We start from the raw sequence: 15,162 nt of genomic DNA, 5'->3' as shown, positions 1-15,162 counted from the left end.
ATTCTTCCCGTGCTGGAAAAGCATTCAAAAGCAGGAATTAACCAAAGGAGATTCAGTCTGAATAAAGCAATCTGAAAAGCACCCTTTTGCTCTTTCAGTGGGTTCTCTTTCTACCCTAAGTTCTAAGTAAATCCAGGTATCTTCCTTTTCTAGGGAAAAAAAGAAGAAAAAAAAAAAAAATGGACCTGAACCAGGAAGGATATGCTATGAGAAAGTAAAATTCTAATTAGTTATAGATGAGAATTGGTCACAGATAATTACTCTACATTCCTTATCTCATGCCTGAGAAGGCTCAAAAGATCTCTTTTGTTGTTAGATATGTAGACATATATCTAGATACCTCGATAAACACCCAGGGAAGCATACCATCATTAACAGAGCTTGCAGAGTGCAAGTGTTTAGAACAGAAATGAAAGGGAAATTTGTCATTCACGAGCTAGGAATGTTTGAATCTTTAGCTGTCAGGCCTGTTTTTCTTTCTTTCTTTCTCTCTCTCTCTCTCTCTCTCTCTCTCTCTCTTTCTTTCTTCCTTCTTTCCTTCCTTCTTTCCTTCCTTCCTTCCTTCCTTCCTTCCTTCCTTCCTTCCTTCCTTCCTTCTTTCTTCACTTTGAACTTTCTCAAGCAGAACCATTTTAAACAGTACACTTCCAGAAAATTTGTGCTGAGTCGTGCTTGCCCTCCATGAAATATACCAGCTAGAGTGTTTATCCTTCAGTTTGCATCTTTTGTTTTCCTCCCTGTGGGTCAAAGAGGTTGGAGACTCAAACGAAAGGCCTAGAATAATCCAGAGGGAACATGGAAAGTCTGTGGTGTGCTATGCTCACACCTTCCAGTTTAGAACCAGCTTGCTGCATTGTTTGGGAAATTTTAAGGGGGGAATGTCCTCAGCTGCCTAAAGTATGTTCCTCTTAATTCCTAGTAGAAATGACTCTACATTAACCGTAGGCTGCTCCCGGCATGCTTCGTGTCTTACGGAGCGTGCTTTTGTAGAGCAATACGAACTTCTAAGGAATTCTCAGTCTTCCTCCCCTGCCCCCCAGCATAACTCTCCCATACATGCCCAGGCAGCAAATACAGGAAAGAGTTAGCCTTTGGGGGTCTTCTGCCTTTGCCTTTTGTCACCCCAGACTTTGCTGAGATAGAAACCTCACTCAAAGCCCCGCATGGTGTAGAGACCCTCACCCTCCGTCTGGCTTCATTCAACTTGGAAGCTGTCGCTGCCTCCCCCTCAGCCCTTTCTACAAATCAGCTGACGTGTGTTTCATACTCCGAATGCTTAGGACCCTCTGTCAAGCACTGTGGCAAAAGCGTTTACTCCGTACCATCGTGGCTGCAGCCTTCCAGGAACCTGGCTGCAATACGCTGGAAGGTCCCTAGTGAGATACCCTGGTTGGAACAGCCGGAAGTGAAGCACCCAGCACAGCACCTTAGAGCACTTCAAGTGTTTCACACGGTTTACCATCATCGAGGTCTCCTTTGTTCCTCAGTAATTCTGTGGGCAGGGGAAGTGGGTCTTCACATATTCGTTCATTCATTCATTTATTCATTCAACCAACCAGCAAATATTTATTGAGCACCTACTAGTTGCTAGAAACTATTCCAAACTCTGAATTACAGTGAATAAAACAAAAATCCCTATTCTCATGGTACTTCACATCTAAGGAATATTCTCATAGATATCATCATCCCCATTTTTCACATGAAGAAACCAAGACACAGAGAGTTTAAATCGTAAGGACACACAGCTCATTTAGAGCTGGACTTAGAATCCAAGGATCCTATCCAGCTCCTAGAATAAGAGTAAAATAGGGATCTTAGAATAGGACTCATCTAACCCACTGATTCTTTCTGACTTCTGTGAAAACCGAGGCTCAGAGAGCTGCTGTGGTTTACACAGTCACACAGCTCTTGGTGGCAGAGCTAGGACCGTAGCCTGGCTTCCCTAAGGCCCTGGCCCTCATCCGCCTAACCACCACTGTCTTACTCTCTTCTGGCTTCTTTAACACAATGCTGGGTAGCTTATAAACAACGGAGATTTATTTCTCAGACCTCTGGAGGCTGGAAGTCTGAGAGCAGGGTGCCGGCATGGTGGGCTTCTGGTGAGGACCCTCTTCCTCGTTGCTGACAGCCAGCCCCTTGCTGTCTCCTCACATGGGGGAAGGGGCGAGGGCACTCTTTGGAGCCACTTTTATAAAGGTACTGATCCCGTTCAGAAGGGTTCTGCTCCAGTGTCCTAATCAACTTCCCAAGGCCCCATCTCCTACTGCCATCACCTTGGGGGTTAAGATTTCAACATGAATTGGGTGGAGGGTCACAGACATTCAGACCGTAGCGACCTCCCCTATTTCAGTCAGCATACATTTCACGGCCCCTTTTCACAATTACTATAAGCACATCTCGACTCCCTTGCTCCTCTCTTCCTCCATCGTTACCTGGATAAACCCTAATCTTGGCTGATTTCAATCTTGGGTGGTTTGCACCCTGCCACCCAGGCAACTTGGAGGTGACCGGAGAATAAACACATGTTTATGTGGACAAATCTCACTCACAACTCAGGGCCACTACCCTCGAGTGAGACTGGCTGCTGCCCGCCAACCCGCCAGCCTTTCCTAGTCAATTCACTGCCCTGCTCTTTCCTAGACGACTATTTCTCACTTTCTCTTCTCAGTCATCAAACACCTCCGTCCCCTCCTCGGTCTCTGCTGAGGATCTAGCTTCCTTTTTCACTGAGAAAATCGTAGTCGGAAAAGGCTTTCACAGACTCCCAGCACCATATCTGCCATACACTGTCCTCTAACCTCTGTCCCAAACCCCCCCCACCCCCGCTGCTGTTGGCACAGATCACCTGTCTTTGGCCCTGTCAGAGGCCACTGCCAACCCTTGTGCCCTGGGATTTCCTGTCACCTATTTGTGAGCCTCTAAGAGTTCCCCCTTATCCTTTGCATCATCAATTTGCCCTATTTTCCGGGTCACTCCAATCAGTATAAGCAATTTCCCTTATCTTAAAAAATAAAGCAACAGAACCTTTCTTGACCCCATATTTCTTGCTGGCTAACAGCCTATTTTCTGTCCCCCTTTAGAGCAAAATCTCTCAAAATCATTGGTTCCCCTTGATTTTCTCTCCCTGCTCTTCCTCGAACCACTGCAGTTCACAGTTCCTGCCTTCGTCTGTACCAGGCTGCGCTTTCTGGGTTACAAAAGGAGCTCCACTTTGCCAAATCCAACGTCCTCCTCGGCACAGCATTTGGCAAATCAACCCCGCCCTCCCTCTCTCCTTGGAGCCCTTTCTCACTTGGCTTCCACGTCTCCACTCGCTCTCGCTTCTCCCCCTACCACACCGAAAGCTGTTTCCTCCAGACTCTAGTCTCCAGTGCAGCCCAGCACTCGGACTTTTCTCCTCTTCTTTACTTCATCTCCAGTGATGACCACATCCAGGTTCGTGGCTTTAAATACCTTCTACATGTCTACCTTGGTCTTACCCCTGAAGCTCAGGTTTGCATGTCCAATTGTCCATGACGTATCTACTCTTGGATATTTATAGACATATCAAATGTAACATGTCCACATTGAGTCCCCTCAAACCTGCTGTGTCCAGTCTTCCCCCATCTCTGGTGACAACAATTCTAAGTGTCAGATACACAGGCCAAAACCTCACCGTAACCCTAATTGGCCATCCCCTCCCCCTGCCATGCCTCACTTCCAGTCCATCAGCAAATCCTGTCTGCTCTGCCTTCACAAGATTTCCATCTTAACACCTCTGTAGCTGCCAGCCTGGTAGCAGAGCAAAGAGAACTCCCAGAGAAGGGAGGGGTGTGTGCAGAACCCTGCGTCGGGCGAGATACAGAGCGAGAGAGTCAGAAAAGATGGAGGCATGATTCTTGAGTCTCGGGAGCTACATGCCCTATTGGCCACCTTAGAAATGTGGGGTGAAGACACTGCTAAGGGGATCCGAGCTTGGGCCACAGCCACATGGTCTGGCCTCCTGGAATGGATCTGGCCAGCTCGGACAGTTATGTGTGACTCTGACGGGGCATGTGCATTGTGTTTGCCGTGTATGTCACGTGTGTTGCATGTCTATGTATGGGCATTCACATACCTGTGTAAAGTATTGTCTTCTCCCACCCTAGACATGTTTTCCTGAAGTCTGAGCCCTCAGTGTACTAATGGAGTTCTATGTACAATCTGCTGGGGATCCTCAGAGACCCGGCTCATGGCTTTAGTCCTAGATAGCAGCCTATTGGTCACATCTCCTGGGGTTCCCTGCATTGTTCTAGGCAAACATGACTTAGCCTGTGGGTTACCCACCCTGGAAGCAGGGTACGCTCGGTGCCCTTTGCCTCGTGCTCTGCAGAGCCACTAGTGTCCACTGCTGCTGTGTGGACAGGACTCCTTCCACTCTTTCCCCCACCCCTTTCTCTCCTCCGGAAAGTCAAGGTCTCCTGAACTGTATTTGAGCATGTGGCAGCAGTAGGAACAGGGGTCAGAGGCAAGGCAGGCTCAGGCCACTGATGTGCTCTGCTTTCTTCCTAACAACCGTGTAATTGGAGGAAAATTGGTCCAATGTGAGGTGCGGCAAAGTTCAAAAGGGGTTGTTTGGAGGTCTTTGTGCTTGTTTTCTTTTCATGCTGAAGTCCTGAGTTGGATCCCAGTAAGGTGAGATCCTGGGCAAGCCCCTGAGCTCTCTAGGACTGTATCTGAAGTGTGATCAAAAGTTATGGTGAATGTTTAAATAAAAAATAAAAAAATTACAGTAAAAGACACATTGCCATTAATACCCCTCAAAATAACCCCCTCTCTTTGAACACACTTATCCCATCATTCTCCCACTTTCTGAAGCAATTCTGGAAGTCCTCTTTTGTGAGTGTCTTTAGTTATGCTTTCGTGGCTGCCTCGATGTCCTGAATCATTTTGACTTTGGAGAAGAACCAGAAGTCACATGGTGCCAGATCTGGTGAATAAGGTGGATGAGGACACACCGTAATGTTTTTATTTGACAGAAATTGCCATGTACCAGAAGTGATGTGTGACACGGAGCATTGTCATTATGGAGGATGATTTACAGCACACTTTAAAACACACCTTCTCTCAATCATAGCTGACACCCAACTGACTGCCACTTCCCATATTGAAGATCCCTGCCTTTCCATTGGATGACACTCGGCAGCAGCATTTACCATATTTTCTGATCACCACAGAAAGCCTCCATGTCACACATCGCTTCTGGTACAGCAATTTCTGTCAAATAAAAACATTGTGAGATCTGGCACTGTGTGACATCTGGCTCTTCCCCAAAGTCAAAATGACCATGAAAGGTAAACGTTTTGAATCGATTTAGAACATGAAGGCAGCCACGACAGCGCAACTAAAGACACTCATGAAAGAGGACTTCCAGAACTGCTTCAGAAAGTGGCAAGAATGTGGAATAAGTGTGTTCGAAGAGAGGGGGAGTATTTTGAGAAGGATTAATGGTGATGTGTCTTTTATTGTAATAATTTTTTTTTTATTTAAGCATTCACCGTATTGTTTGATCATACATCTTATATATCTAGGGATAGAGTGACCTCCAAGGGCAGGCAGGGGCTGAAATACCCTTGGTGAAGTTTTGCGTGGACAGACCCTTTAGGTCTGAGAGGGAAATGAAGATAAATGCTCTTAAAAGATGGCTCAGAATTTTTTTCTCCTGCCTTGGGGGCAGTGATTTTTAGGAGCCCTCAGAGCCTTCTTCTAAAACCAGAGGGACATCATTAAATAGGCTTTGGACAGCAAGGCCAAGGGATCACAGGGTCAGTTTTCTAGTCTGCTTTGACTCAGTTTCTACAGCTATAAAATGGGCACATACTTGTTACTGGCCTCCCTCCTAGGATTGCTGTGATGCCTCCTGGTCAGCCAAGCACCAAAGAGTTAAGGAAGCAGAATGCTGAAGGGTTCAAGGACAGATGTTGGTAGAGAGAACTCTGTCCAGACCTTCTCTATTAGCTGTGTGACTTCAGACAGTTACATAACTTCTCTGTGTCTCCGTTTCCGTATGTAAAAGAATGACAGTAACAATGTTTACTTCAAGAGTTGCTTTAGGGTGAAATGAGATAATGCATATAAAACACCTCACACAACACTTAGCACACCCTTATATGCACTATGTTGGTAGATAAAAGGAAGGAAGAAAGAAACAACAAGAACACAGAGGTCATTATTATTGCTTTGATGCTAAGGCAAGTTTGTTGTTATGATAGTTCACACCGAATATTCAAGTACCCCTGTGGATTTCCCAGCTTTCTTTGCAGTGGTTTGGCCATGTGACCCGTTCTAGCCAATGGACTGAGAGTAGAAGTGATATGAGTCACGACTTTGTCAAAGAAATGATGACCTGGGGTGGCTCCTCCCTGCCTCTCTTCCCCTGCCACCATGGCCTTGGAGGCCACAAGTCCTCTATGGCATCTTACAAGACGGGGCGAGTGTTTCACATGAGTGTGGAATCTGTGTCTACTGTGTTAACTCAGAGCTATTTGGGGGTTCATTTGTTACTGCTAATAGCCTCGCTGACCAGTACAGTCACCTCTGAAGGAAAAAGAAATCTCCCGTATTACTGACCTCCTGGGCATTTAGGGATGATGATAATGATAATACTAGTAGCTGCAATGGCTGCCATTTACTGAGTCTTTGAGAAACACTGCAAATCCCAATGCAGGGGTTAAACCAGTCAGCCCTCTCAGGTAGCTCACCTGTGTTGTTATTACATGACATTGTGTTCCTAAATAAACTTAAAGTTCTTTATAAAAAGGGTTCTCTTAAACAGCTTCCATGAGGGAAAAACTGCTTACAGGCGAGAGTTTTAGACCAACTACAAAGTTATTTCTCCTACAGAGATGTCAAAAATAAAGGTTTTTAATTAGGACACTTTGAAGTTACAGATTAAACATAACATCTTCAGAACTGTCATAAGCCAACCTAAATGTCACTGAACAAATGCTGAATTCCGTGGAACACAAGACTCAGGTCAACTTGCTCCCAAACCATCAAATAAGTTGTTGCTTAGTCCAGAAGTGCTGTTGAAAAGAGGCCCCAGTGGGATCTCAGTGAAGCTACTACCAAAAAATAAAAATAAAATCTGAAACAGAAAATCTCAATGGCAAAGAGGAGCCAGTCAAGCAACTGAAGTGGCCGTGGCTGTGGAGGCAAATAAGCTTTCTTCACACACGTGGGACCGTTTCTGAGCAAGACGGTGGGGTAAACCAGCAACCATCACAAATCAGGTTCCTCACCAGACTGATCAGGGTGCATCCAATTTGCTTTCTGAAAATTTGCATAGCATGTAAAAAGCCTGACTGTCATTTGTTTGACAGGCAAGGAAACCAAAAAAATATGAGACCTTTAGTGACCTACAGCAAGTGACTGAAGACAAAATCTCTGCTCTTTGGACTCTGCTCACAGAGTTCCCTTGATGTACCGTGACATCTGTACATCCTCATGGATGATGTCGCCACCTCTGAGCTGGGATTCCAGACCTCTGCAGTTTGGTGCTACCCTTCTCCTGGAGCCCGCCATCATCCCTGGGGCTTCCCGCCTCGCGTCCCAGCTCACAGGGAGCCCTGGGACTCTCCATCCCTCCATCAGGGGAGGCCTAGACCTTCTATTCTGAGTAACAAAGCTGCTTTGGCCCTGGTTGTATCAGACAAGTTGGTGTTTCCGAAAGTGCCAGTAGACATGGAAAGCATCCAGGCTGCCTAGGAAAGTGCCAGGAGAAGGGGACCCAATTAACTTCGTTATTAAAGCAAACAATTCTGGTGATTTTTAGAAGTTCCCACACGTTGACTTTTTCCCTCCTTTAGGCGTAGCTGGGCAGCTGGACATTCCATGCCTCCCTGAGATAAGGGAGGGACTTGCTCTGGTGGTGCTGGGGCCTGCTGCTGACGTACCATGCTTCCTTCTGGCCTGGAGGCCTCTCACACCACCCTTGACCTAGTGAGGGGAAGCTCTGAGCCCCACCCACTTCACACCTTGGCAGGTCAGTAAGGCAGGTGAGTCTAGAAGCTGAGTCTCTGAGAAGATTCTGAGGCTTCAGACAGACTCAAGCAAGTGGGCTTTCTGGAAGTCCTGTTGACCTCCAGATAGGATAGCTTTCCTCACCTGATTCTTCAGGCTCCCCAAATTGACCATCCTTGTTTTGTGATTTATTCATGAAATTCAAGGGGTTCTTATTGAACACCAAGCTGATATTAGATGTGTTGCCCACTCTCGAGGACCGTAGAACATAATGGAAGGATGAGATCCACGCATCAGGTAACACATCAAGACAGTCTATAAGGAAGGGTTGGATTGAAGATCATCATTATCCACAGTAGCTAAGAGCATAGGTAGTTTCAGATGTCTGGGTTCAAATCCCAGCACCATCATTTTGGTCAAGTTTGACTCTGGGCAAGTGCCTAACCCTTCTCAGGCCTGTTTCCTTAGGGTGACGAAGCCTGCTAGCCGCGAAGTGTTTCTGTGGGGAATTAAATGAGATGGTAAAGTGGTCAGTACCGTGCCTGACTCGTGGTCTTAGTGTTCTTATTAGCTACTGCTGTCAGTTGTCAGACATATTGGAGAGACACCTGTGGTACAGAAACCCTGAAACTTCCGCGTGGTGGTGCCCCCTTTCTCTGTTCCCTTCAGCGGTGATCGGTAATTTCAACTGATCAGTTACCCAGGCAAGAGTCCCAGGGGTGCTTTTAGCTCCTGCAGTTCCTGTGCTCCCTCAACCCTCATAAGCATCCAGTCCCACAGCCCTGTTGATTGGACATCACGTCTCCCTCCTGCACTGCAGTCCCACTCCATCCTAACCAGGTCCTCACACAGCCACATTGATTACTCAGGAACTCTCTTAACTGGTCTCCTTGCTCCCAGTGTCACGCTCTTCCCAAACTGCTTTACTGCTACTCCAGAGAACTTCCCAACACCCAAACCACATTATCATGTCCTTGCTCACACCCTTTTTCTGGCTCCCTATGACTCAGGGAACAGCCAAGCCCAAATCCTTCATCGCGACCCACAAGGACCCCTGTGCCGTGACCACTCCCGAGCTCTACAGCTGCATTGCTTGTGTTTCTCGTCACCTCCATATTCCAGCAATGCAAGCCTGCTCCCCAGATGCTTTTCAGTCCCCTGCCCCCATCCCCTCATGCCCCATAGCCACACACATACTGCCCTTGAAGTCTAAAACCTTTGCCCTTGTCTCCAGAAGAGTCACAATCATGCTTCAAAAGCAAACTCCAAACCACTATCTTTGAGAAGCCTTATTTTACTCATCTCTGGGTTAGCTGCCCCTCCTCTGTGCTCCCGCAGTACATTTCCTTACAAGATCATGGTGTAACTTTTTGTTCTCATGTCTGTTTCCTCCACAAGAAACATTCTTAATCATCTAACATTCTTAATCATCTGCATTTTATTATGCAGATGCAGGAAAGGACTGGACCTTATTAATCTTTGTACATTCATATTGAAAAATGACTGCAGAGATGATGGCTGGCTGGATGGATGGATAGGTGGATGGGTGGATAGATGAATGAACGGATGGGCAGATAGTGATTGGATGAATGGGTAAGTTAATGGTTGGATGGTTGAATGGACAAATAAATGAATGAATTCAACAAAGTGCCATAAACCTCTAATTAGACCTTCTACCCAGGTACCTCCAGGAAGCTCATCTGTGGTCCTACAGACAGGCTCTATTTCTTGAAGCTTCCCAGTTCAGGATGAAAAGCAGAGTGACCTTGCTACTGGCAGCCAGTGGGTTTTTGACGTTGATGTTCCCTGTTGTTCCAGCAGGACAGCTGAGAAAGTGTGTTGATCTTAGAGGAAGGGAAGTAAGGACCCCAAGGGGGGCTTTATCCCATCGCCGACCTGGCCTGTAGCCTCTTTTGTCCACCTCCTCAGGTGTGTCCTCATATGGGTCCCTTTCAGTCCTTTTCTCCGTCCAGGCATCTCAGATTTTATTTCCAGCTTGAACTACGGCAGGAGAATGCCACCTCTGGGCCCAGGGTGACAGAGTAGCAGATGGCATTAGTGATGGAGGGTACCATGGCCAAAGCCACTGTCTGTAGTCCAGTGCTTACCTGTCCCTCTCGGGACAACGGCACATTTCAGTCTGTTCATTTCCCTGTTCGGGAGCTGCTCTGACAGTAGCCACATGAGAAGTGCACCTTCTGCAGCCCAGAGCCCTCATCAGCTCTTCCAGGAAGACCTTCTAGGCCAGCTTGGTTCACTAAGGAAACATGAATTAATTCTGGAATCAACTGGAAATGAAATGGAGTGTGCAGCTCCTTGTGATCCAGAGAACCCGCATGTGGCCCGCCCAGGCTGGATCTGAAAGACCCTGAGTCTTTGGGGAAAAGAGCCGGGCCCAGCCCAGCCGCCCTGGAATCCTCATTCAGGGTTTAGGAAGCAGCAGGCAGAGCAAAAATGGCTAAATTTGGTTGTGTTTTTATTTTTGTCCAGCCACAAATACCGGCAAAAAACAGAAAACGATTCCTTCCCTTCCTAGAGCCAGGCTGGTTATATTTTTAGCTTCAACTATGGTTTTGGACTTTGAGAATGCTAAACACCCTTCCCACAGTAGGCAACGGTGGGCTGAATTTTAGGACTTTTGCCTAGACTGGAGTGTTGGTTGTCTGAGTGTAACTGTCACTACTAGGCTTTGTGCAGCTGTGACAATAGAGGGTGGTTCCAGACAGGCCCACAAAGAGTCCCAATTCTCAGGGACCTCCAAGAGAGTCCTTTTCAAGGAGGGATGTGCACTCAGGGTGGATGGTTGTCTGGGCGGCAACCCTGGATGGAAGGCAGACGAGGAAAAAGAAAGGAACGGGGAAGGGAGCTGTTTATTGAAAGGCTGCCAGTAACATAGTGGTTCAGAGCCAGGGCTCTGGAGGCAGACCACCTGGTCCCCACCCTGCCTCCACACTTCCCAACACTGCGGTCTTATGGAATGTGCTCACCATTTCTAGGCCGCAGGTCTTTACCTATCAGATGCAGACAGTAACAACTCCCGCCTCCGAGCTCCGCTGCCTGAGATCCTGCCCATGCAGCATGTAGCACAGCACCCGACATGCAGGGAGGACTCGACAAGCACCATTTATATTATCACCGTGCTGTTATTGCAATGCTAGGCACTTATGCATACACTGTCATGAAGACTTGGGGCAACCCGCTGAGGAGGGGTACTACGCAGATGGAAAACTGAGGCTCAGTGGGCCAGATAAGGTCCCCGAGCTCCCACAGCAAGAGTGTGGCATAGCCAGACCTGAACCCTGCCCTGGCCAACCCCAGTTTTGCCACCGCGCCTTCTCCAGGACCAGTCAGTGCTTCCACGTGATTTAAAGGGACTTATCGCTGACGGTGTGGGAACTGCTCTAAATAAGGAACCAGATCCCTCCTCCCCCTCTTCTCCCCAGGGCTCTTCACTTTCTTTCCACTTGAGTGACAGGAACACTAAAGAAGGGGATACCAGGAGTGATCAAAAGAGCCCTGAGACAGAAGGTGGGATGGTGACTTCCAGGGACTGGGGGGGAGAACGGGGCCTTATTCCATGGGTGCAGCCTTTCCATTTTGCAAGACGATTAAGTGCTGGAGGTCTGTTGCATAACAAAGTGAATATGCTTAACGCTGCTAAACCGCACACTTCAAATGGTTAAGATGGTCAGCTTTATGTCATGTGATTTTTTTTTTTTTAACCACAATTTAGAAAACAAAACAAAAACCTGACTCACAGAGCACGGGTGCGGGTGTCATGCCACCGTTGTGGCCAGGGAATCGGAGCTTATCCCGGCCAGGTCCCCAGGGGTCACAGCGGCAGCACCGCTGGTCCACGCCTGCCACGCCTGCCACACACTGCTTGAAGCCCCTGGGCCGAGCAACACACTTCTGACGGCAGCCTTATCCTCTGAGGTCTTCAATGCTCCTCTCTCACACGCTTTGCCCTTTTTGACTTCTTTCTAGTCCCCTGTCCTTCTGAAGTTTTCAGCTATCTCCTAGGATGAAAGGGGGAAAATAGCAAAATTCCACCCAGGCAATGTGGCTGCTTGGTGTGTGGGGAGAGTGTGAGCTCTGGGGCCAGAAGCTGAGAGGAAGCTCCCCTTTTCTTTCCCTTCGGGCGGCTTTGCTCTCGGATGGGGCGCTGCAGTTCTCCCACGTAACCAAGCAAACACCGTTCACGCTAAGCGGAGAAATTCAACCAGGCTAGAAACTGATCTTTGGCCCCAGGAGATTTGGGGGAGTGAGATGCTGAGGATTCTGGGGGCAGAAGATGTGGGGACACCGGTTTGGGTATTCACTAATGATTATGCTGTGGACGACGTTAGGACAGAGAGGCATGGGAGGGAGCATGGAACAGCGTCTCCCTCTGGGCCACACGACCCCAGGACGGCAGCCATCATGGAGACCACAACAGTGGCTCGGCATCCCTCAGACACCCAGGCTGCCTTCTTTTCTGTGACGTTAGCATGGACCATTCCCAGGGGAGAGTCAAGCTCTGTTGGCAGCATCCAGCCTGGGGCATTCCTACTGGGCTACGTTGTATTTCCTAGAACTGCGATCCCTGGCCCAGAGCCGGCTGTACCCTTGGGCCTGTGTAGACAGTGCCCAGGGCCAATGATACTTGGATGGGCCCATGAAAATGGTTTAATTTCTTTTACAAATAGGAGAAAGAAATGAACTTTCAGGTCAAAGGACATGTTATAATATAGAATATTAACATGTTGGACTTTATACCAACGCAGTTGTAAAATATATTATTATTATCATTATTGTTGTTATTTATTATTTTATGGAAGAAGGTACCCACAAAGGCACAGGTGTCCAGGGCCCATGAAAGGGGCCCTGCTTGTTCTGGTCCAAAGAGCCAGGCTGGCAGAGATTCCACTGGGCCCTCCAACCCATGGGGATGTGCCTGGCCCTCGTCTCTGTTCCTATAGCAACCGTTGTCTCTCCCTCCCACCTCACCATTTAGGATCTGGAATTTTCTCTCTGGTATTTTATTTCTTTTTAGCCACCCATTTCACATGCCACTTCTGTCACTGGACAATCGCTCTCTGGAGCACATGGTGAGAAAAATTCCAAAGGCTTGTCTGGGTCGGTGGGAAAGAATGTTGTGATCCTTTCGTGGTGTCTCTTCCAGGCTCGTGATGGGCAGGGCAGTGGGCAGGCTGTCCTCGCTTATGAGTGACCTTCCGCCTTCCATCCCCTACTTGTTTAACTACAAGCTCCACAGGACGGAATACGCCTTATATGTGCTGAGGATCCCACGAGGAACAATCTGGAAAGACTCTTAATACGTGTTCATTGATTGATTGAACTGGTGTCTGGATGCTTGATTCACTCTAATGTCCCCTTGACACCCTCTCTTTCTCCTCTTCCTCTTTAGGCGTCTGAACAAGAATAAGCTCCAAGTCCTTCCAGAGCTGCTTTTCCAGAGCACGCCGAAGCTCACCAGACTGTGAGTAGCGTCGAATCGTGTTCTCTGCCTGGTGTCTTGCCTGGCTTTGGTCATGTGGAGAACGTGGTTGCCTTTGTGTGTGGGGCCTCAGGCTGTGAGGACCTTGGCAGTTAGGCCTCGGCAGGGCGTCGTGTGCTGTGCCCCCAACCTGCCCTCCCAGGATCGCGGCCGAAGTGGCCAGTGGGGGCTAGCAGCTTGTGTAGTGCAGGAAACACTGCCATTTAAGTTGGGTCTGAACTTACCTCAGGGGAATTCCCTGAGGGGGGATTCAAGGTGAGTTTATTCACAGGAGACCCCCCCAGTGGTCTCCAAGGGCATGGATTTGGACTAAACATTTCAGCCTTACCTCCTTGCTGGCTACAAGTCCGGCAAGTCGCCTTCTTCCTACCACTGCCAGTCTGGGAACCCTGGGTCGGAGGCCTGCCGTTTTGTGGGAAAAGAAACACCTTGAATTTTGCTTTGTCTTCCGGAATGGTCCAGGATATAATGTGGCGGGAGGAGTTGGAGAGGCCTCTGTGCATTTACTCAGTGTGCATTTGGAAGGTCAGGACCTGGAGAAGTACATCTGATGGAGACTGTGGTTCCCGTGTTGTGGGCATTAGGCGGGTGCTTATTATTGATGGTGAGCCACTCTGTGATTTTGAACCTGAGAGTCCTATTGGCAGGGACTAGCATACATTGTGGGGTGAACTGGGGTGCCCAAGGCTTGACTTCTGAATGGAGTGACACAGTGACACGCTACTTAGCAGTCAGGCAGCGAGATTTATAGCCTGGCTGGGAAGACTTTTACGGTACTAGGGAGGCACCAAGCGGTGGCCACCATGCTCACTTCCAATGGCCGAGTTTACCACCAACTTGTGCAGTCAAACAGTGCATGCGATTCCCGGGATAAAGTGGGAAATATGAACCACATGTCGGTGTGTACCCTGAAGAATGAGTTCTGAATTAGGAATCTATAGCACTACATCCATCTGTACACACACAGTGAGACTATATACATGAATGTATTTTTAAGGGTGCTTTGTTGGAGCAAGAATAGGCAAGGTCTGGCTGGTGTTTCCTTGGTACAATGACCTCACTTGCCTTCTCTAGGACACACCAGTACTCTGTCAAGGTCTCCTCGTGCTGTGTGTTGCATTTCTCTCGCTCAGTCCGCCTGGCCGACTTTGCTAAATGTGGGGAAGTATATGCCTCCCTTTCCGCTCTTTCACTCTGAGTTCACCTTGATGGGCGTGAGGGCGGAGGAAGCACAGTGAGTGTCTAGCCGGCCGAGGGAGCAATACTAAGAGGGCATACAGGGAAATCACCTTGATTTTGAACTTCCTCTCCTCTGTATTGTTCCTTCTTTAAATGCTCACCTAAAAGCCATCTCTTCACCCATTGTGCCTTCTCAACCTGCTCCTAACTAAATAATGCAGACTATCTGCTATTCGTCTGGAATCTCAGCAGTGCTTTCTAGGCAAATAGAAGGCACCTCGGGCTGGGCCTGCTAGGAGGCTTTGAGCAGGTGGGGTCTGAGTGTTCCACTTTCTTACTGAGGGAGGTTGGGAGAGTCACTTTCCCTTCTGTGCCTAAATATGCTCATCGGGAAAAGGGAGACAGGCCCTATTCCCTTCTACCTACCTCACAAGCAGCTGTAAGTGTCCAGTAAGACGACGGTGCGTGTGTGTTTTCTAGGGGATAAAGTGTGATGTGAGTGT

At 48.2% G+C, this 15,162-nt stretch overlaps 1 protein-coding gene across 1 annotated transcript in view; it reads left to right on the top strand.

Annotated features, from left to right (window-relative positions):
* The window catches only part of SLIT3 (slit guidance ligand 3), a 551,973-nt gene that overhangs the window by 85,146 nt on the left and 451,665 nt on the right, over positions 1-15,162 (top strand). Inside the window, exon 4 of the mRNA XM_019740962.2 lies at positions 13,391-13,462. Within this exon, the coding sequence (XP_019596521.2) occupies positions 13,391-13,462 (72 nt within the window). The remainder of the gene's footprint in view (positions 1-13,390; positions 13,463-15,162) is intronic.

Source organism: Rhinolophus sinicus, linkage group LG10 (genome assembly GCF_036562045.2).
Source record: "Rhinolophus sinicus isolate RSC01 linkage group LG10, ASM3656204v1, whole genome shotgun sequence".
NCBI lineage: Eukaryota > Metazoa > Chordata > Mammalia > Chiroptera > Rhinolophidae > Rhinolophus > Rhinolophus sinicus.
The sequence above is the reverse complement of the archived record's forward strand: the minus strand, read 5'-3'. Positions and strand labels throughout refer to the sequence as shown.